General features: G+C 32.1%; 3 protein-coding genes across 3 annotated transcripts; all 3 read right to left on the bottom strand.

Moving 5' to 3' along the window:
- Window positions 1-3,268: 3,268 nt before the first annotated feature.
- On the bottom strand, window positions 3,269-5,826 carry LOC110683226 (ankyrin repeat-containing protein ITN1-like). Its single transcript, XM_021859569.1, has 2 exons — window positions 5,174-5,826; window positions 3,269-4,459 (listed from the first exon to the last, which is right to left on the bottom strand). The coding sequence occupies exons 1-2, from the start codon at window positions 5,639-5,641 to the stop codon at window positions 3,632-3,634; spliced, it is 1,296 nt and encodes a 431-aa protein (XP_021715261.1). The 5' UTR covers window positions 5,642-5,826; the 3' UTR covers window positions 3,269-3,631.
- A 3,851-nt stretch (window positions 5,827-9,677) lies between these two features.
- Window positions 9,678-11,805, bottom strand: LOC110683224 (ankyrin repeat-containing protein NPR4-like). The gene is made up of 2 exons (XM_021859568.1): window positions 11,090-11,805; window positions 9,678-10,619 (listed from the first exon to the last, which is right to left on the bottom strand). The coding sequence occupies exons 1-2, from the start codon at window positions 11,735-11,737 to the stop codon at window positions 10,077-10,079; spliced, it is 1,191 nt and encodes a 396-aa protein (XP_021715260.1). The 5' UTR covers window positions 11,738-11,805; the 3' UTR covers window positions 9,678-10,076.
- A 5,524-nt stretch (window positions 11,806-17,329) lies between these two features.
- LOC110683228 lies at window positions 17,330-24,788 on the bottom strand. The gene is made up of 5 exons (XM_021859571.1): window positions 24,269-24,788; window positions 24,057-24,170; window positions 23,486-23,946; window positions 19,356-19,872; window positions 17,330-18,329 (listed from the first exon to the last, which is right to left on the bottom strand). Exons 1-5 carry the CDS (start codon window positions 24,770-24,772, stop codon window positions 17,523-17,525), a joined length of 2,403 nt encoding a protein of 800 aa, XP_021715263.1. The 5' UTR covers window positions 24,773-24,788; the 3' UTR covers window positions 17,330-17,522.
- Window positions 24,789-25,119: the final 331 nt, after the last annotated feature.

Raw genomic sequence — 25,119 nt, 5'->3', positions numbered from 1 at the left:
ATATTTAATAATCTAAATATGTCAAACTTATTTATTTAATAAAATAATTTGTAATATTTTGTTGCCTATAATATTAGTATCCCAATATCTTTTATTTTATTTTTGGGTAGTCTCATTTATTGGGTTCGTTTATATATGTATATATTTTGGTACAGATATGCAAACTTCTTATTTGTTCCCGTTCATTGTTTGCACTACATACCACTACTACATGCATGCACATATGCTTTATGTTTATTATTGCATTCTAATAAACAATATAAGGAGAATCAAAATATAATCAAAAGTTGAATTAATGATTGTAATGGATATGAACCAAAACTTCCAGTAGCTACGAATGTGGTCCAGCATTTATATAAATAAAAAAAAATTAAAAAACAAAAATTGCATTGAATCATTCGATCAACTGAAAAAAAAAAAAAAAGAAAAATAATAATAATAATAATAATAAACCTCAAATATTACATAGCAAAGGTTTAAAAATAGCAGACGATAAACATAGCTAGTCAAGCAGTCATAATTCTCTGGAGAAATATAGTAGTTAGTCAAATTGCTTGTAAGTAAAAAAAAAGCTTCATATATATCATTAAAAACTAATAAATACAAGAGTATAAAAACCACCTACATGATAAGAAATGGAGAACAATCAATCTAGCCAAATAGTAGGTACTGCATGCATGTAGTAGTGGTATGTAGTGCAGACAATGAACGGGAACAAATAAGAATTTTGCATATCTTTACCAAAATATATACCTATATTAACGAACCCAATAAATAAGACTACCCAAAAATAAAATAAAAAGTATTGGGATACTAATATTATAGACAACAAAATATTAGAAATTATATTATTAAATTTATAAGTTTGACGTATTTAGATTCTCAAATATTACGGATATTGGGTAGATAATTTGCCTTGAAAGTGGCTTTTTTGCCTTGACAATATGAGCGCCCATATTTAATCACCAGCAAACTCACTTATACAATACTCCGTAGTTTATTCCTCTATTCAATTTATCATTCTAAAATTAAGTGTCGGACAAATTGAAGCATTTAGATTGAAAAAAAAAAAAAAAAGGGAGTATCATTTTAACGATTTAGCTGATAGGGCCCATTCAATGCTGAAGCATGATCACTTGCCAAGCATCAAATATGCTTTTTTATGCGATGTGTGAGTGAAAGGCTGGAAGGGCGCCAACATGTGATACACAAAAAGATAAATGCAAATATGCAATGGTTAAAACTTTGAAGACAAGCTAAGATTGATTAAAGAAATTCGACTGGTAAAGTGAGTGAAAGTAAAAATTAATGTAAAATCTCACTCAATGAATTGGATTCGTAACCTCTCATGTATAATATCATAAGCTTTACGCACCTACCTTTTGAAAATTTGAAGTACTCACTCAATTCCTCTATAGAATTTTTTTTTTTTTTTTTTTTTTTGGGTCCCATTTAGTTTTTTATGGTCTTCAAGACATGTCTTAAAATGTGTATGGCCTTGCTTGGTAATGAGTTTTTTTGAAAAGCTAAAGCTTATTTAATACTATTAGAGGTTTGACCATTTTAAAAAGCTAATTTTGGTATTTGGTAAATAGCTTATTAAAAGGGCTTTTTGGGGCCAAAAAACTCTTTTAGGAAAAGCTCATTACCAATCAAGGCCATACACATTACTGCAATTTTTCTTGTTCATTCTTGTTTCTTTCGATAGGAAGAAACAGCAAAAAAGGTGCTTCACAAGGTTTTGATAACCCAAATTTTTGTACTTATTTGATTTTTTTCTTTTAATTTTAATATTTAAGGCTGAACCTCATTCTGCTCCTTTGTCTTTTTGAAGGGAAAAATTGTTTCTAGGCAAACCAAGACTATAGAAGGTAGGGAAACTAGTAAGAATTGTAATGTATTTGTATCATTTGTTCAATTTTGTGTTTTAAGATATAATATAGTTTATCAATTTGTGCATCATGCAGGTTGTTGTGAATTCTGAGATGATTTGGCGAATTCAAATGAAGGTTGGAACAAAATTTAAAATAAGAGAAGATTAATTATAAGTAGAATGAGGAGATGAATTTTGAAGTATAGTTCTATGTAATCTATGGATATTATTAGCGTGAATGTTAATCAAATTATATGGATGAATTGTGTATTTGATTGGATTGAATAATTTAATTTCTTTTTAAATCAAAATGATTGTTTTTTTATAATTAGACCAAAAAGACTGTCTATCTTAAATAGGCGGTCTCAGTTTTATCAATCTAGATATCCCTTCTAAAAAAGAGGCTTCTTTGCCTAAGAGACTGCTTAACTAGAGACTGTTGGAATAATTTGCTTCAAATTGTTAGTGGTTAGTTAACTCCTAATGTATAGGAATATGTTTTACTAAGTATTAGTTCATGTTAGTGGAGTAATAACAGTAGTGGGTTAGTTTAGTGGGTTAATGTTAGCTTGATCAATGATCATGGGATCATGTTCTTTACTTATAGCTTAGTTATTTTACACTATATATATGTTGTTATGTAGTATGTTTTTCAATGGATTGAAGATAAGTTTTAATGTTCTTTCCCCTCTCTCGTCACTAATTTATAATTTCAACAGAGACTGCCTTACTCTTTGGCCTATTTAGACGGGTGACTTTGGTCATTTTTATTGTAGTCAAATTGGCCTAGTGGAAGTTAGGATGTCGGATAATGGATGGCTATGTACGTACCACAGGGAGATTCCTCAGTTCAACGTCATTTAAAATTGTGTTTGCCATTTGTATAAGTGTAACCAAAGAGATGGAGATAGAGAAGTTAATCCAGAGCACATAGAGGCAAATACGCTCAAATTGCCAAAAGTTATAAAATAGAAAACGTTAATAAAGCAATTATGATTGATGATCTTGTATTACAGATTAAGGAGGCGTTTGGTTCGGAAATGGAAATGGAGTGGAAAGGAATCAAATAAGAGGGGGAAAAGGAATCATTTAGATATTACCTTTTCATTTGTTTGGATTAACCATGAAAAGGGTATTTGTTAAGAAGAGGATAAGAGTATTTGTTATTCCAAGTTTTTGAGAGGTAACAAATGAGGGCTAACCATTACCCTTAGGTAATGGTAATTGTTACCATGCTTTTGAACCAAACACACGATACCGGTGTCGATTTAATCGAATCTGTTTCCAATCCAAAAGATACACAAACCAAACACCCCCTAAATAGATGGTAAAGGCAACAAATTAAATTACACAGCTGTGTCATAGTGGATATGGAGTACGTATATATCAATTTCAATAATAATGTGAAAGAGGTTTCAACAATAAGATGAATACATATCTTTTTAGGAAATACACACGTACATAGTAGATGCCGCGTGATAACTACTATAACTACTATAAGTGATATATTAAGAGAAATTAAAGCTTCATTTTATTTCTCATGGGAAAGAAATAAGCATGCTTATTTGACAAGATTGTATGCATAAAAAACGTTAAATAAGAAACTAATTTTGACACACCTTTAATTGATGCAGCACACCTTCATGTAAGAGCATAGAAAACTAGTTGTACCATACCCTCACAATGTATGGGTGTGCCAAAATCATTCATATCCTATAAACATAGTATTGTAGTTATTAAATTAAGCAATCGAATATTCTAAACATTAGGACAATATGTATCCTTTCCCAAAACATGTTTAATATGCGACCTCCTGTTATGACCAATTACCTTCCATATGAAGCGCAAACCATGTCCTACGAGTATAATCAACATCAACCATAGCCAAATCTCAACAGAATATTCCAAAGCTTCTTCTACTAACACCGCCTTTTCAAGAATCTCATTTGTGAGATACCCTATCGTGTAGAAGTAAGTTGCTGCACTCGCAGTTACAGCAATCCACAAAGTAACCCTCAAAATGAACACAAAATATTTCTTGCAAGGAAGGCCGCTAATAAGGAGAAGAATGACACTTAGAGAAGATATGAGTCCAATCGTGTTGCTAACTTGTATAATGCTATAGAAATCTCCATGTTTATCATACGACATTATGGAAGTGCCTGCCTCATGACCATCATTATCTTGCCATACGCCTCCAGGAGGATTCATTCCAACTTGAAACGATAAGGTTGCAATACAAGATGCAACCACCATTAGAGCTGTGTTTTGCTCCTCCAACCATTTTTCGTCTTTGCTACGTTTCAGCACTTGTTTAGCTCGTGATACATGTTTTTCTATGAATAAATTCTTGAGCATTATATCAGCTTGTCTTAATCTTTCCTCTTCAACTTCTCTTTGTTTTTCCTCTTCAGCTTCTTCTAAGTTATCTTCATCAACTTCTTTTTTTATTTTCCCGTCTTTATCCTTAATAGGTTTCTTGCTACAACTTATAGTTTGCTCTAAAATATCCTTAATTGTCTGCCCTTTTTTGTTTACAGCATTTTTATGTATCTTGTCACCTTTTTCTAGTAGAAATTTTACCATCTGCATTGTCACCAAATACGAAATTATTTAAGAGAAGGCATACAAATGTGCAAGGGTTAGCTTAATGTTTAGTTAGTATAATATGGAACTAACTAAAGATGTTAGTGATGGAAGGACTTAATAAAACACACGTATTCCTAGTTCTATGGTAGTCATCCTTAAAATGACTATCATTATACTAATTTTTTGTTGGTTAATTTTGATCTATTTTTTAATGTCAAAATTAATTATAACTCATTTGTATAATTGTAAAAATTCATTTATTAATTTTGAAATATTTATATATTTTTTTGTTATAATTTTCCTAAATAATTTACCAAATTCAGTTTTTATTATTACTAAAATTAAAAAATAAAAAATAAATTAATTATAAAAATTTTAAAAATAAATAAAAAATAAATTTTAAAATTTAGAATAAACATTTATAATTAATTTTGACATAAAAAATAAATAAAAATCAACCAATAAAAATTTAGTATAATAGTAGTCATTTTAAGGATGACTACCATAGAATTTTCAGAAAAATAAAGTAACCCGGTGATATTCATGACAGTATAACTTAACAAAGAAAAAATTATGCTAGTATAACTCAACAAAGTAAATCGTTGTTAGGATAACTTAACAAAATAAATTCATGCTAGTATAACTTAACAAATTAAACCAAAATATGTAAAAATTTGAAGAGAATTATTAAAGTGTTACATTTGATGTTACCTCGGTTTCTTTGTAAGCCACGGCAAGGTGCAAGACAGTATTACCATCACTATCCTCGGAGTTAAGTAACTCGAGATCGTACGTAATTTCAACCAATTCTTTTAGAGTCTCTAGTTGACAATTTTTCACACACAAATGTAAGATAGTTTCACCTCTCGTAGTTCGTTCCAAAGCAGCCTGACGCTTCATCCGGAGAAACACCTTAAGCACTTTGATGTTCCCATTAACAGCCGCGACATGAAGGGGCGTCATTCCATCTTGATCGTGCACGAAACACATGTTTGGTGCCGCGCTAAGCAAGCTGCGGACAATTCCTAACGGCCGTTTCGTTAGAGTGGCCGCAATGTGTAGTGGTGTTGATCTTTTTAATTGATCAACCACCTCCGCTAGTTCCGGATTTAGCCTTAGAATTTCTTTAACGAAATCTAAGTGCCCCTTTTTAACAGCTACATGTAACGGAGATTGCATAACGACACATGATTTTTCGATGATGCATCGATCAAGAATAAATTCATCGGTTTTTAGTAATTCACCCAAGGAAGTTTTATCTCCCTTAAGTGCGGCTTCATATAGTGTTGTAGGAAAAGATTGGCTAATTTCATCACTTTGTTTTTTCCATTTTGAACTGTGGTTTATGAATTTAGAGCTGAAAACAAATTATTTTAAAGGGCTTAATGAAAATGTAATTCAACGCTTTCTATATATAGTGTATGAAAAGTTGGTTATTGGGAAGGAGTATGATACAATATATGAATACAAAATGGATAAAGGTAATAGCCAATCAACTAAGCTAGTGAAGGAAAGAATGAGAAACTTTGTAAGGTAGTGTACGGATTTTCTGCTGGCACTATTAAACCAAACTTTGTAAGAAAGTGTACAAATTATTTGCCGTAAAACTTAGTCGATGACCGGAATACGGTTAAAGTGCCCTCTTCACAAACTAAGTGGGATAAAAGGACCTTTATTGTCACGTTTGTAAACAAACCACTTAAAATGACCTTTCTGACAAATTTTCCTAATTAATAATCACGGTAGTATAATAAATGTAGTTCTACGACTAACAATATGAGTCAACTAGGTTAGTGCCATGCAATGTAATTTTCAATAATTATTCTAAAATGAACATTACATTTAATTATAAAAATTAAAAATTATTTGTATAAAATATTAATACTGCATACGAATAAATTTACCAAAATATATTTAATTCTTATTAAAAATAGATTATTGTGAAAGAGTCTATATATTAGCCAAATAGGCATTTTAAAATAATATGCATTAGACCATTAATTTTCTTACATAAAAGTATACTTCACCAACAAATTGGTATTGTACATAATAACATAATATAACAATGAGTCTAGTATAAGTCAAGTTTACTTTAACTTTATTGTAACACGGTCAATTTGAAGATAACTTTAACATTTTTTGTGGTAACTTTTAATTTGTAACAATTTTAATTATATTTTAATGTGTAATTTCAAATGGATTTTTGCTATAAAGACTAGTATGATTTATCTAATTTATTATAAGTGATTTTTAGTTGTAAAATTTATGTTAGAAAATATTTACTTTTATAATGTATAAGGATAATAATAACCTTAAATAATTTTACATTAACTTTAACTCGTCTTACAATAACTTATTAAAATTCCGTCTTAGTTGAGATTTTGTGATAATATGATATGGGTATATCATTTTGACAACTCAGCTGATGTATAGGGCCCATAGAATAATGATTACTTGATTACTTGCCATTTTGACAAGCATCTCCTATGCTTGTACGAGAATTGAGTAAATTTGTATGATAGGGTACCAACATGTGATCCCCGGCGAAAAGATAATGTAACGAAGTCAAGCTAAGAGTCATTAAAGAAAATTCGATTACTAAAGTGAGTGAAAGTAGGCAAAATCTCACTCAATGGATTGGATTCTGTTAGAGATATGATATTATCAATATCAGAAAATATATGTGATATATTTTTCGTATTGATCTTATTAGGAGAATAATATATTTAGGTTTATTTATGTTAAAGATATTATTTAGTGAATATATCTTAGGATATATGGTTATGATAGATATATTTTAGAAGATTATTTCTTATCTTATAATCTTAGATTTGGTATAAATACACCACCTGACCTATTGATGAATAATAAATAAAAAAGGTCATTCATTCTCTTTTTTACCCCAATTTGTCATATCATATCTCTAACAGATTCGTAACTTGTCATGCATATGATGTAAGCATTACTTCGTCACCTTTTGAAATACTTTGTAAAAAATAAAAAAAATAAAAAATAAAAAAATAAAAAAATCTAAATTGTCGTATACTCGATTTGGGGCAAGACAACTAGAGCGGCAGCCCAAGGCCCAAAGACCATAAAAGCCCAAACCTCACGACTTTCATTTTTGTGAGATTAAAAATAACAACTAACTTTTTGGTGTAGTAGGCCATACCGTGTGAAAGGGGTTATCCGAGTTTTTCAATTAGGGGTTACTCGAGTTTCTCGTGGTTACTTGAGGGGATCGGACAGGGATTACTCGAGGGGTTCACTCAGTCAAGGGTTACTTGAGGGGTTACTCGGTCAGGGGTTACTGGAGTTAGTCGGTCAAGGGTTACTCGAGTTACTCGGTCAAGAGTTACTCGAGTTACTCGGTTAGGAGTTATTTAAGAAGTTCGGTCAGGGGTTACTCGAGTAATTCGATCAGGGGTTACTTAAAGAGTTCGGTCAGGGGTTACTTTAGGGTTCAGTCAGGGATTACTCAGTCATGGGTTACTCGGTCAGGTTTTACTCAAGGGGGTCGGTCATGGATTACTCGAGGCGTTACTCGGTCAGGGGTTACTTGAGGGATTACTCGGTCAGGAGTAACTCAAGTATCCCCTGACCGAGTAACTTGAATAACCCCGACGATTCGAGTAACCCCTGACCGAGTAACTCGAGTAACCCCAAACCGATAAACTCAAGTAATCCCGACAACTCGAGTAACCCCTGACCTAATAACTCAAGTAACCCTGCCGCACGGTACAGCAAGCCACATACAAAAAATTTATTAAAAATAATAATAGTAACCCTTAGAATATTTGCATCATAACAAATTAAAATTATTGCACTATTCATACATTAACGATTGCAATATTCATACATTGATATAAGTAATCTTGTATGATGCACAAATTTAAATTTTTTTTTCTCAAATCATATAAGTATACACTTTACGTTCATTCAATAAAAATAATAATAATAAAAAAAAAAGTATGCACTTTATGTTTCTTTAATTTTACATTTCTATAAGATTACCAAGTTTTAAGACAATTTTTCTATGAAACTGTGAATCAAATTGTGAATCAATTTTTTTTTTTTTTAAAAAAAATAAATAAATAAAAGTGTATATGAAGCAAATCCAACAGCAAAATAGTAATGATCATTTGAAAGGTTAAAGGAGTGGTAAAACAAGGAGTTAGTGTAAGTGGGATATTGTTAATTTGAAAGGTTAAAGGAGTGGTAAAACAAATACAAGTAATTAATTTTACAGATTGTTTGGGTGTTCTTATTATTCATCAATAATATAAGTGGGATATTGTTAGATTTTTTTTTTTTTTTTTTTTTTATTTATTTTTTTTTTTTTTTTTTACATGAACTTAATATAAACCGAATAAGGATTACAAGCGACAATTTACTCAGAGGAGCACTACTAGCTCCAATGTTACATAGAGTAGATATAAATTAAACTTTCTTACAAGATAATGCCGGCTTGAAAACCAAAGTATTTGCCTTCGAACATGATGTAAGAGAAACCAAAATTTACCTTTAATTTGTTATTAGTTTCATGCTGTTGTTTGAATTGGTTTCAAAATCTCATTATGTAATGCAGGTCTTATGAAATTTGTCACGACATGCATTTGAAATATATGAAAAAAATAATAATAATAATAATAATAATAATTTTACTCTTGTATAATTAGACATGCATATAATTTTGAATGTGTATTGAGAATTCGTCACAATATGCATTCGTAATATCAATTTTTTTTTATTATTTTTACTCTTATATAATTTTAAATGTGTATTGGGAATTCGTCACGTATGCATTCGTAATATCAATTTTTTTTATTATATTTACTCTTGTATAATTAAAGACATATATATAAGTTAGATTGTGTATTGGGATGCGTAAATCCCTCATATAATAAGAGTATTACATTATTACTTCATACTTCGTAACAAAGTTACATTTAAAATAATGCAGTAGCTAGTTCCGATAAAAAAAATAAGAAGATGATCTATCATTGTAAAATGTTGGAAAAAGATTAGAGATGGCAAGTGATTATAGATCCTGTGGATCAGAAACCGTTATACTAGATTTGGATCTATTTTGAGACATAATACATGGTTAATTGGGCTTCAATGAAATTTGGGCTACACGAAACCCCGCAAATCTACTAGTTTGCTTTATTTTATACAATCACAATACAGATTTTACATAAATAGAAGACGGTAAGTTAAACTTTTATGAAAACAGGATGGTACTTACATAGTACTTGTAAATACTAAGGTGATAACATGAAAAGTACATTTTATTTTTTTATTTTTTTTATTTTTTTTGAATAATGAAATTTTTTTAATAATGAAAAGTACATTTTATTGTCAATGGGAAATACATAAGCTAGGTATTGTAGTAATCAAGTGATCGATAATCTACAAAATATTAATATTTGGATAGTACCGCGACCTTTGCACTTTTTGCAGAACTCCTCTAATCTTCCTCCTTTTTTTATAACCAATTACCTTCCAAATTAAGCGCAACCCATGTCCTAATAGTATTATTAGCATTAACCATAGCCAAATTTCAACAGAATAGTCTAAAGCATCTTCGAGTAAGCCTGTTTTGTCGAAAATATCACTTGTGAGAAACCCTATCGTGTACAAGTAAGTTGTTGCACTCGCGGTTACAGCAATCCACAATGTAACCCTCAAAACGAATACAAAGTATCGCTTGCAAGGAAGGCCTAATAAGGAGAAGGATGACACTTAGAGAAGACATTAGTCCAATTGTGTTGCTAACTTGTACAATATTGTATGAATCTTTATCTTTATCATAAGACATGATGGATGTGCCTGCCTCGTGACCCTTATTATCATCTTGCCACACGCCTCCGGGTGGATTAATTCCGACTTGGAAAGACAAGGTTGCAATACAAGATGCCACAACCATTAGAGCTGTGTTCTGCTCCTCCAACCATTTTTCGTCCTCGCTGCGTTTCAGCACCTTTTTAGCTCGTATTGCATGTTTCTTTTTAAGTAATTCCTCGATCTTTTTATCAGCTTCGCTAACCTCATCCGTTTTTTTAGTTAGCTCGAAAATATCATTTATTGTTTGGTGTTTTTTGTTCATAGCATTTTTATCTATCTTGTCACCTTTCCCTAGTAAAAATTCTACCATCTGCATCGTCACCAAATACAAAATTGAGAAAATACGTATTGCATGCTAGAACTCGTAAAATAAATAAATAAATAAATAAAAAAAAAAAACAAATATATGTATACGTTTCACTTAACAATAATTGGTATGAAAATAATGCAAAAGTCAAAATTATGCAATTATTTAGATACGGAGGGAGTAGGTCCATAATTCCACCTTTTGTGTTAATGCATGAGTGTACAATTTTTGTTAGTTGATATCTAATAACATGGTCATCATTCATGATCTTGTTTAATTTTGTTTACTATGTACATAATTTCAAAATATCAATTTTTTTTTTTTAAATAATTATTACAGATATGGAGTTAAAGATCGATGTTAATGATCAAAAGGTATGTATTGGACGGAATTTAAAATGTAACATAACACAGGAAAACCTTAATATGTAAAAATTTAAAGAGAAATGAAGTGTTAGATTTGATGTCACGTACCTCGACTTCTTTGTAAGCCACAGCAAGGTGCAAGACAGTATTGCCATCACTATCCTGGGAGTTAAGTAACTCAAGATCGTATGTACTTTCAACCAATGCTTTCAGGGTGTCTAGGTGACAATTTTTCACGCACAAATGTAAAATCGTTTCACCTCTCGCAGTTCGTTCCAAAGCAGCCTGACGCTTCTTCTTGAGAAACACTTCAAGCACTTGGGTGTTCCCATTTACAGCCGCAACATGAAGGGGCGTCATTCCATCTTGATCGTGCACGAAACACATGTTAGGTGCCTCTTCGAGCAAGATTTTGATGATGTGTTCATGACCGTGCTCGGCTGGCTCCGCTAGTCCCGCCCCCTCTTTCCTTGCTGCTGCAATGTGTAGTGGTGATGATCTTTTTAATTGATCAACCACCTCGGCCAGTTCCGGCTTTAGCCTTAGAATTTCTTTAACGAAATTAAAGTGCTCTTTCTTAACAGCTACATGTAACGGAGATTGCATGAAGATACATGATTTTTCCATGATGCATCGATCGAGAATAAATTCATCGTTTTTTAGCAACTCACCCAAGGAAGTTATATTTCCCTTGAGTGCGGCTTCATATAGTGTTGTAGCATAAGATTGGCTTATTTCATCACTTTGTTTTTCCATTTTGAATTGCGTGGTTTATGAATTTAGAAACAAATTGGCTTAGAATGGATACTTGTACATTTTTTAGGCTTTCTATACATAGAATTATAAAAGTTGGTTATTAGGAAAGAGTAAGATATATATCAATACAAAAAGGAAAAAGTTAACAATCAATTTATTAAGCTATGCTAGTTAAGAAAAGAATGAGAAACTTTGTAAGGTAACACTAAAAGAATATTATTAGACTTGGGACCTACAACTGTACCACACTTGATAGTGCCGTTTTTTTTTTTTTTATTTTAAAAAAAAAAAAAAAAAAAAAAAAAAAAAAAAAAAAAAAAAAAAAAAAAAATTATAAAATCGGATACTACCTATGTTAGGATATAGAGCACGATTTTGATTTAACAGTTAGGTAATACTACATTCGTTTCTTTTTATTTGTAGCAAAGGGGTATTTTATATGAGACATAAAATATTTAATCTGTTGCAAATAAAAAGAAACAGAGGTAATATAACAAATGCAACTCTAAAACTAATAATTAAAAACTAAAATAAATACTCTATATAATTACAAAAATTAGATTAGTTTAGTGAAATCTTGATATAATAATTCTAGTAAATCATTAATTAAAATGTAATTGATATATAATATTTTTAGTATTAACTCTCACTTAGGCCATGTTCACTTTACCTTTAAAAAATAATATTCAGTAAAAATAATAATTTCAGTTCAGTAAAAATAATTTCATTTCAGCAAAAAAACATTATCTTTAAAGAAGAAGTTTAATAGAAAATCAGTAAAAATAATTTCAGTTCAGTAAAAATAATTTCAGCAAATTAATTTTAGTTCAGTCAATATAATTTATGTTCTGCAAAATTATTTCAGTCCAGTAAAAATAATTTCAATTTAGCATAAATAAGGTGAAGTGAAAGGTTCTAAATAAATCCATTAATTTCAATGGTACATACACTAGCTAATGCACAGTTTTGATATCTATTATAGTATATACTTGTATATATATTCTATTAGTAAAAGTTATATTAAGTTGATATTATTAAATCATAATATATGACTAAGCCAATAACATGATATAATCTTCTTTTAAATTACTTTTTCAATATAAACAACATAATATAGTCTTATTGGGTCCTCTTTAATATGTTTGTTTCAATGCAAGAGTATTTTAGGAATATTAAATTGTTACATTTTTTACTAATAATGTTTATCAACGATATTTATAGTGAAAATAATGCATTAACAAATGTGTACCATCAAAGTAGAAAGAACTTATATGGATGGAGAGGGTAACATTTATTTTAATTGTATACATCCAGTATAATAAAAAAATTATCAAAGTTATTATATGAAAAATGAAAAAACTACATTGATAATTAAATATTTATTTTGGAACGAAATACAAAAGGAGTGATATAACTTTGTACAGAGTTTAATATAGTTCCTCTGCACCAATAATTTAATTGACACATTTTATTTTTGACAATACTCTTAAACTCTATTTTGAATAACATTTGTGATTTATAGATTTAATAAAATAAAATAAAATAAAATAAAATAAAAAAAAGAAGTCATGTGGGATCTTGTATGTTAGATCCGGTTTAATGTGTATTGAATTAAAATTAAATTTTTAGTATTTTTTATAATAGTATAAATAAATATATTTCTATTGAATCTTAGCAGTGACAAACGTGATAAATTGTTAAACTAGCTCAAGAAAAAAAATTTGGAGAAAACAGCTTAAGCTTTGTATTGATAATTACCACAATATATGTACATGCACAATACAAAAGAGACCTAACTTGCCTAAAACTCTTAACAAGATAAACTTGACAAATATACAATATTAACATATATAGCAACCAACTTCTAATGTAAATAATTATGTCAACTAATTTAGAATGGATAATGTAGGAAGTATCATTTTGACAACTAGTAAGTTGTTAGGGCCTATTAAATGGTACAGTGATGCTAATGAGTGATTGCTTGATTACTTAATTGTAAATAGACGTGGTTATTGGATAGGATAGCTTAATGACAATGCGGTCAGAATCAAGGTTAAAGGTTCCTTAACAGACAAGATCCTTATTGAGTAGGGTCAATATAAGGCCAAAATATTTGCCAGATTTAATAGACTAAGAAAATAGATAATGTAAACATATTACACAAATATTTTCATTTTCTTCTTATATACTTAATAATGTGTTTGTTCTATATTCATTATTGTAATTATTAATTAGTTTATTGGTCCATCCATTATTGACTTGATATTGGCCAACCTGTACCTAGGGATGTCAAGGGGATGGAGCAGGGTGGATGTTGGCTTTCCCATCCCCATCCCCGCCTAACATTTTCATCCCCATTCAAACCCCCATCCCCGCGGCGGGTCCAAAATTCATCCCTATCCTCGCCCCGGCGGGTACTATCCCAAAACCATCCCCGTCCACCATCCACTTGAATATCCATCCCCACCTAAGACCCGCCTAATTCCCACCTTCCAAATACAACTATACTACATAATAATGATTAAAAAAATAATCATTATTAAGTTATACATTTTTTTTTATATATATATAATATAAGTCTATTACAAAGTATTATACTTTAACTATATTATTTTACTTAATTTTTATATAAAATGGTATAAAAATATACATTTTTATGTAATAATATATATGGATGTGGGTATTGGGCGGGTGGGCGGCGTGGGTATAAAGTGAGGAACTGAGGATAGGGCGGATACAACCTAAAATTCACTCCCGCCCCATCACCCATGACGGGTATAGTTTTTATCCCCATCCCCGCTCCACCACACGCAAACTGGGATCTATCCCCGACCCACTAGGGCGAGGATGGGGGTGGGTAACCTACTTAATCCGCCCCAGTGACATTCCTACCGACTTGCCCAATACCAGGTCTACTTGCCAAGCATCTTCTATGCTTCTATGTGAAGTGTGAGTAAAAGGGTACTTGCCAAGCATCTTCTATGCTTCTATGTGAAGTGTGAGTAAAAGGGTGGAAGAGCGCTAACACGTGCTCACAAAAAGATAATGTTATGATGACAACCTAGGATTGATTAAAGAAAATTCGATCAGCAAAAGGAGAGAAAGTAGGCAAATCAATATACTGTTAATTCTCACTCAATGAATTGGATTCGTCCAGCATAATGCTTAGCGCACTTTCGAATTAAACTACCATTTGTATAAATTACACTTTCTAAATGGGTGTCAAAGTTCTTTTGCTTTGTTCCACTATAATATCCCCATATTTCCATTTTATAAAAATTAATAAACAAATTAAAACACATTAAGGAGGCGTTTGGTATTGTAATTTTAGATGTAGGAAACGGATTCAATTAAGTGTTTTCATTTCTAGTTGTTTGATATGGGTTAAAAGTAACAAATAACGTTTCCAGAGGATAACATAATTCCCCTCTAGTAGAAACAAAATACGTTTCCTTACTCAATCATAATTTTCTCAAATTGTTTCCATTCCACTAGGATACTAAACATATAGTAAAGGTAACATTTATCATTACCCTTTCCCTTACTTGTTTGAATTCTTTCCGTTTCATTTACAATGTTTATACCAAACATCCCCTAAGTCACTAAAATTAATAGACACATTAATGATAAACCTCTTTCCTTCTCCTCTAAACCCTAATATAGCTTCCCTTGTTGAAATTTAAAGGGACTTGCATCAAATTTTAAACCTATAAAAAGTCTCATTTTTTCGTTTCTTTAAAGTTATTTTTTTAGATAGGAATGTCGCTTCCTCCTCTTGAAAAGAATTTGCCTCCTTCAAAAATAAAGGATATCCGATCTCTTTCAAATTACAAGGTTTATCTTGATTTCCTTTAAAAGATTGGTTTTTTTTATCTCCTTTGAAAGACAAGGTGATCTCGATTTACATTTGATATGTAATCTCAAGTTATGCCGGGTTGTGATTGATGTCCATTGCTCAAATTAATGTTACAATGTTATCACAAGATTTTTTTTCCACACAAAAATACGAAACAACGATGGACACATTCATAATGTTGTATGAGACAATGAATCAAGAAATTTTTGTCGATTATTATATCTATGTATTTGTCAATTACAGATAACGTATGAGTTTAGTTAAGGAAAATTAGTGTCTTTTAAAATTTATTGCAAAATAATAATAATAATAATAATAATAATAATAATAATAATAATAATAATAATAATAATAATAATAATAATGTTTTCAAAAATAAAAATAATAATAATAGTGTAAGCAAGCGTAGGGGTAAGTATCCAAACCTATTGGCTAGGGGTGTCATTTCGGTAAACAGTTCGAGTTTGGGTTGGGTTTATTAGTTTCGGGTTATAACGGGTTGGTTTATAACGAGTTGAAATGATTAGCGGGTCGGTTTGGGTCGGTTTTGAAAATCATCTGGTCAGTTCGGTTTGGTATTTTTTTTATTGCGGTTTCTATTCGGGTCGGGTTGCAGTTGGTTCGGGTCATAATCAGTTTGGGTAGAACTGGGTCGGTTTGAAAATGGGTTTAGCCAGTTTAAAGTGGGTTTCGATTCAAAACAGTTTGGGTTCTAATCGGGTCGGGTTGTAATCAGTTAGGGTGTTAAATCGGGTCGGTTTGAAAATGGGTTTCGGGTCAAAACAGATTGGGTGAAATCGGGGATCCGGTCATTTTCGGTTCAGGTCATAATCGGTTTGGATTGAACTTGGTCGGTTTGAAATGGGTTTACCCAATTTGAAGCGGGTTTCAGTCCAAATCATATTGGGTTAAAATCGAGTTAGATCATTATCGAGTCGAGTTAGTCAGATAATGGATAGGAATGGGTCATGTTATAATCAAGTAAAGTCATAATTAAGTTGGGTTTATCGAGTAGTGGGTTGAAACGGATCAGATCATAAGCATATTGGGTTACGGGTTGTAAACGACTCAATCATAACGGGTTAGCGGTCGTAAACGATTCGGTCTGAACGGGTTACGGGTCGTAAACAGTTCGGTTTCAACGGGTTACGGGTTGGAAACGGTTCGGCCATAACGGGTTACTACTTATAAATGATTCGGTCACCACGGGTTACGGGTTGGACCGGTTCAGGTTTATCGGATTTTTGCCGGGTTTGAACGGTTTTCGGTTTTAAAATGGGTCGGGTTACTATCGGGTTCAGACGTAATCGGTTCGGGTTGTTTTTAGTTTCGGGTTGTAACAGTTTAGCTTGATAACGGGTCGGGTTAGTAACGGTTCGTACAAATTCGGTTCAGTTCAGTTTCGGGTTAGAAAAAATTGGGTCGGGTTGGTTTTTGGTTGTTAAAAAACGGGTTTTTAACGATTCGGTTCCTTTTCGGATCAGTTCGAAACAATCGGGTTTAACGGTTTGGGTCAGAAACTGACAGCTCTACTATTGGCTTATAATTTTGACACATAACCTTTTAGGCTTATGAAGTGACACGCTCAATTGATGATGGGTTGATCCAGACTCAATGGCCCATATTCAACCATTACAATTTTTTCCTATCACTATATTATTAGAAAACACTAGAGTTTATCATTAATATCCTTAAAGATAATTGTCGCAATATTTAAATAACATACAACACTGAAGGAAACATTAAGCAAGCAATTGGACAGCCCATTTGCATTTTAGTTTGGGTAAGAAAAGCACAAATTACAAGTAAAAGTTAAAATACAGGCATGATACTAAGAAATTGCAATGCAAGCAAAACATGATACATATAAAGCATACATAAACTAGAAGTATTTGAGAAGAAGGTGAGTCATAAATTAAATGACCACTATTATACATTGTTGCTAGAACTTGAGTTATCAGCAGCGCTTGTTAACTTTGGAAAACACATCTTGCAAAACCTTTTAAGTGACTGCCTCCTTTCCCAACCAATCAACTTGAGTATGAATCGCACAACATGTCCAAAGAGCATGATTCCTATCAACCCTACACAAGCTACGAGAGAAAACCAAGTTGAAATATACATGCCACCATTATCTGCTCCAGCATAAGTAAGAATGGTAATAGCTGAGTAGTAAGTATATGTCGTTGCAATCACAGCCATCCATAAAGCTATTCTCAAAATCAACAAGAAATGTCGCCTACATGGAAAGCCGCTTATAAGGAGAAGAATGACACTTAGTGATGATATTAGTCCTATTGTGTTGCTAATTAGTAACTGATTATACCATATCCAATAAGCTGTATTTGTATATGACAATATAGCGGTACCAGCATAGTGGGTAGAGTCGTTAGAGCCATCTTCTTGTACTATATTGGCATATTTATCATTTACTACCTTTGTCTCCTGCCAAACGCCTCCTGGAGGATTAATTCCAACTTGGAAAGCCATGGTTGCTATCAAGGATGCCACCACCATTAACGAGGTTCGTTGCTCCTCCAACCAAGTACCATCCGCTTGGTGCTTTAGTACCTCCTTTGCTGGTCTTGCCTTGGCACGCTTCAGATATTGCTCAACATTCCTATTTTCAGAATTCTTCCAATTTTGCTTTTTGCCGATAATATCTAAGGCTGTCATTTTATTTTTGTTCATAGCACTTTTGTTTAGCCCTGGGTATCCAGAAAAAAATTCTACCATCTGCATTCAACATTCATATCAATTTAATCAAATTATCTATAGTAATATATAAAGTGAAAGGGGGTTTTGGGTGATAAATTTTACTTTTTCAAAATGCCTCTCTCATCTTTATTTTTATTTTTATTATTTAATATAACTACCATCTTTTATTAAAAAAATTAAAAGCTACTTATTCTTTAAAATAAAAATATTTTTGAGGGAAGTCATATCATACTATTAGCCTCCATGAATAAGGTAGATAATAATAAAAAAAAAAAAAAAAAGGATAATCGAACCACTTAGATTTCTTATATTGCACACGCAATGTGCGTGTGTCTCCTAACTTGTTATATTTAAACCTCGAGATGAAGCATGTTTTTCTCTCTCTCATACAAGTGTTGGTACTCACTAACTCTACCTCAAAATAAACCCAGTTGAAAAGAAATGTTACACAAAACATATATTTAATCATTAATATTTTTAATTAATACTTTCCAGTGAAATTGTTTTGCTCATTAACAATCAGACAAGTGAAAATGCAGAATACTAGTGTAGTCATTTGAAAAATGATGACTACTTAAAATTGGATGGCTGTAATTAAATAATTTTTTAATTATTTTAAATGCTAAATTAATTAAAATTATTTTTAAATTTTTGAAAATTAAATATTCTTTTTTTTTTTTTTTGAGGGAATTCAATTTTTTTTTTTTTTCAAATAACTCAAGTGGTTAGAGCTTCCCTCCCGATTCCAGGTTATCCTGGGATTGATTCTCACCCCGCCCTTATGGCTCTCTAAACACCAAAAAAAAAAAAAAAATTAAAAAATTATTTAAGAAATAATTGAATTAATTTTTGTAATTAGTATTAACATTTAATTCAAAAATCATTAAATCTTAACCTTTCATATTCAAAGATTATGGTTATCAATTTTCAAACGCCAACCATAGAATCATTGAACAAATTTATTTTTTTTTCAAGAATTTTGAGTAGATAGGATTGATCATTTTGTGTAATCTGTTTAGATGCAGAAATTAAAATTCATCTTACCTCGGAATGTTTGCCAATCACTGCAAGGTGCAGGACAGTATTGCCATCATTGTCCCTAGAGTTGATCAACTGATTTCCATCATCATCTACCAGCTCTAACAAACGCTCCAAAGCCTTCAGCTGGTTATGTATGACACACAAATGTAATATAGTTTCACCGTCATTGGTCCGCCCCTGCGCTGCATAAGGGTTTGCCCGATGAAGGAGTTCAAGTGCATCAATTTGACCGCACACAGCAGCAACAAAAATAGGAGTTCTTCCCTCTTGATCGCGTGCAAAGCACATATGAGGTTTCGCACCAATTAGGGTTTCAATAATTTGCGAGTGCCCTTTTGCTGAGGCAATGTGTAGTGGTGAAGATCCCTTTAAGTTATCAATCATCTCATCTAGCTTTGGTTCTCGGCGTAAAAGTTCAACTACGAACTCAAGATGTCCCATTGCAACAGCAACATGTAATGGAGATGCTTGATGTTGCTTGATTTTCCAATGATACATCTTTCGAGGATAAGTGGATCTTCTTTAAGCAAGTCGAGTAAAAATGGTACGTCTCCTAGAAGTGCTGCATCATATAGCCAAGTTGTAACTACAGATTGACCTTTCTCTATTTGTATATCCATGCTTAAATTCTGCGGTTTATCAAAAAGAAACAACTCAAATCAAAACTAGTTCTATACGCTATATATATATATATATAACCTTGATGAAAAATTATTTCTCTTTTAGCTTTTAATTATAATATTCCACGAAGTATATGTCAGATTAAAAGTTGTTTGAAAAATAGTACTTCCTTCATTTCTTTCTAACACATTCTCAATAAATACAATGGTATAACAAAAGTTAGTTTGATTCTTTTTTGTTATTATTATTATTATTAATTGATATTGTTATTATTAGTTTTTTTTGAAAGAAAAGATAGGGCATTGTATTAATTAAGGGAAAATGTCCATTTCCGCCAAGGTTACAATCTTTGAGGAAAGGAACTAAAACGAACAATTTCATCATTCCACCCCCCTCCCCCCCACCCCTAGCATTATATTATTAGTAATCTTAAGTAGTTGGGTTTTTTTTTTTTTTTTTTGGAGGAAACAATTAAAAAATTTATTATTATTGTGGTGGTCGACGTGGTGGAGTGGGTCGTACCGGTGTCGTGATTGGTGGTGGTTGACTTGGTTGTGGTGGATGGACTAATGTTAATTAGAAAAGAAAATAGGAAAAAAAATTAGTAAGAGCAAGGATGGCTCTTTGCTTGAAATGATGGCGAATTGATCATTTTTTATGGCGGTATTTAGCATTTCACTTTTAATTTTTCAGATCAGATCACTTGATTTCACGTACAATTTCAGAGAAAATTTAATTAGCTTTTTAAATTAAATAACCTTTATTCAAACATTGTTATGCACCAATATATTCCACACAAATAATAAGTTCATAAAATAAAATGGAGTATTAGATATTTTTTTTTGAAGACAGGAGTATCAAATAATTAAGTTTATGTAATATAAAATCAAATATAATAAATAATAATTAAATAAAATAGAGGTTAATTACTTAACAGGGCAAAAAATTTCAAAGCAGATTGTATTACAAAACCATCAAAATAATACTCCGTACTTTGTAGTAAATAACTCACCGATGACGAGCAGCAAAACAACCCTAATATGTCTACTGTGTGTTTTCTTTGAAAAATGTATGTGTTTGTTTAAACGAGAAATAATGAAGTCTCATCCAATGGAGTCGCAATATATAATTGCCAATCATCAATTGAACAAATACTGTTTTTGATGCATGCTTAGCTTATACCATGATGATTAGCACAAGTGGCTAACAACTCAGCATACATTATGATTAAACAAAAGTTTGACATGATTTGACAAAAAGCCTAAGAAAATATCTACTACCTCTGTTTCATATTATTTCCAACTTTTAGGTAATATTTATGAGATATAAAATATTCAAAGGTTGCAAATAATATGAAACAGAGGTTGTAAGAAAATTCTCCAACTTTGGTTGTTGCTGGAAGCTATGCCCCTCTTAAATTAGTCGCTCTCGTTCCAACAACTTTAATCACGTGTCGATGGGTGTATTTAATGTTTTAATTCACCTATTATTTAAGCTCCTTGTATGCAACCCTATTACAAAATAATAGCTGGATCTACTTCAAATAAAAAGTGTTTATGTTAGTCTCAGATGGTTAAAAAAGCAAAACATTACTGATCAAAGTAGAATTATTTTGCAGTTATGATGTATAAAATGAAGTAAATCTTTTTTCGGTAAAATAATACATGCTAATGTATGTAAATTTAAAATAATAAGTAGTACAAATTTAAGAAATACATTGCTACTATGTACTAAGTATTATTATTACCTACATAACTATGTATTATTCAATAGATCAACTTTCTCTCTCCTATGTTCTTCCCCCTCCTTCCTCCCCACCACCGCCAAAATCACCCCACCTACCCGCCACCTGAATATACCTCATTTAGCCTAGACACTCATGCACCTAGCCTCTAACGCCCTCTCTAACCCGATGTCACTCATAGAAGCCCAAATTCATGCGGTGGCCCACCATCGCGGTGGTTGTGCGGTGCCAAGTAGCCACTACAACCTTTGATTTTCCCTCCCTTTTCACTTTCTCCCTCCTTTTTCACTTAAAGTTCACAATTCAACCTTTGTAATTTGTGGTGAAATCATCAATTATTTTGGGGGAGATTTAATGAGTGCAATTATTATTATAATTTAGGTCTTTTTTTTTTTTTTTTGTATGTGCTTGTTCTATTGGGCTTCAATGGAGGAAGGAGGTGAAGAGGTGGGGTAGGGTTTCGCTGGATGGGAGTGAATAATCTGATCAAAATTTTCATGGAAGTGGATTTATTGGGTGAGATGGTGTTGGTGAGGGTGGCAATAAGTTGGTGGTGGCGGTGAGGCGGTGTTGGTGAGGGTGGCAGTGAGCTGAGGTGGTGGTGGCGATGAAGTGGTGGTGGTGAGGGAAAAGGGGAAAAATTAAAGGATAGTGGTTTTATGAGATTACGTGACCCACACATTCAAAGTCAATGCCTGAAAATTGGGTCAATGTCCTGAAACAAGTCTAAACTGTGATCTTGCAAAACTAATTTGATTTAAGCTAAGGTGTATTCTTGCTAAAAAAAAAATTAATTATTATAAGGTGGTTTTTCACCACAAACAAACAAATAAACAAAAAAAAGGGGTTTTACAAAGGTGATTTCTGATAAATTTTCTTATATTAATGTCTATGTTTTACTTGCATAGTTTTGTAGGAAACTAGTTTAGGCCTAATCGCCAGCTAAACATGATTTTAATCTTTGTTACTGAAAAAACATATAAATGCATTACGTTAATTTTAGTCGGTTGATTCACAATCATGAGATTAAACACAATATACCCAACCCAGCCTAAACCTCAATTAGAGATCTATGCAATACTTGAGCAATTCAAATTGTTGAGTTCTATTCGAGGTGTAGGACTTGATGATATGGTATGCTGTCTTAACCTTAAAGAAACTTTGTCATCACTTGAAGCCTACACTAGTTTGGTGTAGCAAAATTCGCTAATAATGCAGTGGCTTTCATTCCACAGCACAACGATGTCCTTATGATGATCGAGATCTACAATTAAGTGTAATTGAGAAGATGAGAGTTCAAACCACAAAACCAAGCCAATATTTCCAATAAACTTTATATTACATATTACGCACTACAGTATTTACTTGGAAAACGAAAAACCAAGTATATTTGGGTGTACTTTGAGAAGAATACCAATCAAGTTGAAATCGGAGTAAATGGGATCATAAAAAATAGTTATACTACCTCCGTCACTTTTTAGTTGCAACAAAGATATTATTTGTGAGATATAAAATATTCCTTTGTTGCAACTAAAAAGTAACTGAGGTAGTAGTTTTTTTAATACTAACATTCATTAGTTTAAGGTAAACAAGTTATACAGACCATAGTTCGAAAAAATTAAGAAGAAGTACCATCTTCATAAAAACCGGCAGATTGAAATAAAAGTGATTCTAAGCAGTTCAAACCGATATAGCGGGTGATGTAGAGTTAAATTTGGGAACCAATTTGACGATCCTTGCCCTCAAAATGGGTCGTCGATTGATAAACTTGACTACGAAGAGAATTGCATGTCCGAGGAGCATCAACACCACGACGCCTAGCCAAAATAAAGTAGTATTAGCTGTTGGAGCTTCACTATAAATGGTTAAAAACAACGATTTTCCATAAGTTGCGGTTGTTGCTGTAACCGCAATCCACATGGTTATCCTCAAAATTGCCACAAAGACTCTTCCATAGGGAAGACCACTAATAAGGAGAAGTATTACACTTAACGACGAAACCAATGCTATTGTGTTCCAAATCACTAAGTGATTAAACCAAAATTGATGATAATCATCTTCTATAGAGTGACCTGCTTCATGATCCGTCTTTGGGTCTGGTGGTGATCCTGGTGGAGCATCTTGAGTATCTTGCCAAAAGCCTCCGGGGGATTGGTTGCGACCGAGAATGCCATGGTTGCTATTAGAGATGCCACCACCATTAGCGCGTTGCTTTGATTTTCTACCCAACTATGTCTGTTTTTTATCTTTAGTACATGTCTTGCCTGTAACGCTTTGCCTTGTTCTAGGTACGGTCCAATATGTTCATCATTAGGCCATTCAACTAGAAAATTACTCACATCTTTTGTACTGCTTTTTGTTTTTAGGAGTATGCGTACATCCAAAGCTGTCATCTCATTTTTGTTCATTGCGTTTACTTCGATCTTTGGGCATTTTAACAACAATTTTACCATCTGCAACCATGCCAAGTATTTATTAAGTATACAAAAATGGGTAAGTTTGTGTTAATAATCCCCGAAATTTGTTCCCAAAAAATACGATTTCATCGTACCTTACTTTGATTACCAATCACTGCAAGATGCAAGGCAGTATTCCCATCACTATCCTTAGAGTTGAGTAGTTCGTCATCAATCAAACTCAACAAAACCTCCAAAGCATCCTCCTTATTTTGCTTGATGCACAAATGTAACACAAAATCACCTCCATTGGTCCGTTCACGAACTACGTGAGGATTCGCATTATAAAGTATTTTAAGCACTTCGATGTTATTATTTACCACAGCAACATGAATCGGGGTCATCCCATCTTGATCGCGCACAAAACACATGTTAGGTCTTGCAGCGAGCAATGTTTTGATAATCTCTAAATGCCCCATTTCAGCTGCTACATGTAACGGCGACTGCATCAAGTGTCTCGATCTTTGATTGATGCATCGATTGAGGATAAGTCGATCTTCATCGAGCAACTTTATCAAGGATTGCAAGTCTCCCTCAAAAGCTGCATGATATAGCTTTGTTACAGCAAACGATTGGCTTCTTTCTATTTGTACATCCATATATCTGTAGATTAAAATAAAAAACCATTAATTATTAATTTGTAACGTTAATATATTTGCATGGTGGGTCTTGCATGGTATCTTAAAAGGTGTGCATATTACATCATTATTTTTAAAATTATGTTTATTAATTGAGTATTTTACTACTCCACTATCTTATCGACGTTACGTTATTTTCTCTGTTCCATAATTCGATTTACTCAAAAATATATATGTATACAAAATTAATTAAAGACTGAATAAGATAAGTGGTTTGATAGGTTTTTTTTTTTTTTTTTTTGTGTGTATTATGAGAGCCACAAGGCGAGTGATGAGGATCGATCCTAGAATCACCTGAAACTGAAAGG

This window comes from Chenopodium quinoa, unplaced genomic scaffold (genome assembly GCF_001683475.1).
Source record: "Chenopodium quinoa cultivar QQ74 unplaced genomic scaffold, ASM168347v1, whole genome shotgun sequence".
NCBI classification, from domain to species: domain Eukaryota; kingdom Viridiplantae; phylum Streptophyta; class Magnoliopsida; order Caryophyllales; family Amaranthaceae; genus Chenopodium; species Chenopodium quinoa.
The sequence above is the reverse complement of the archived record's forward strand: the minus strand, read 5'-3'. Positions and strand labels throughout refer to the sequence as shown.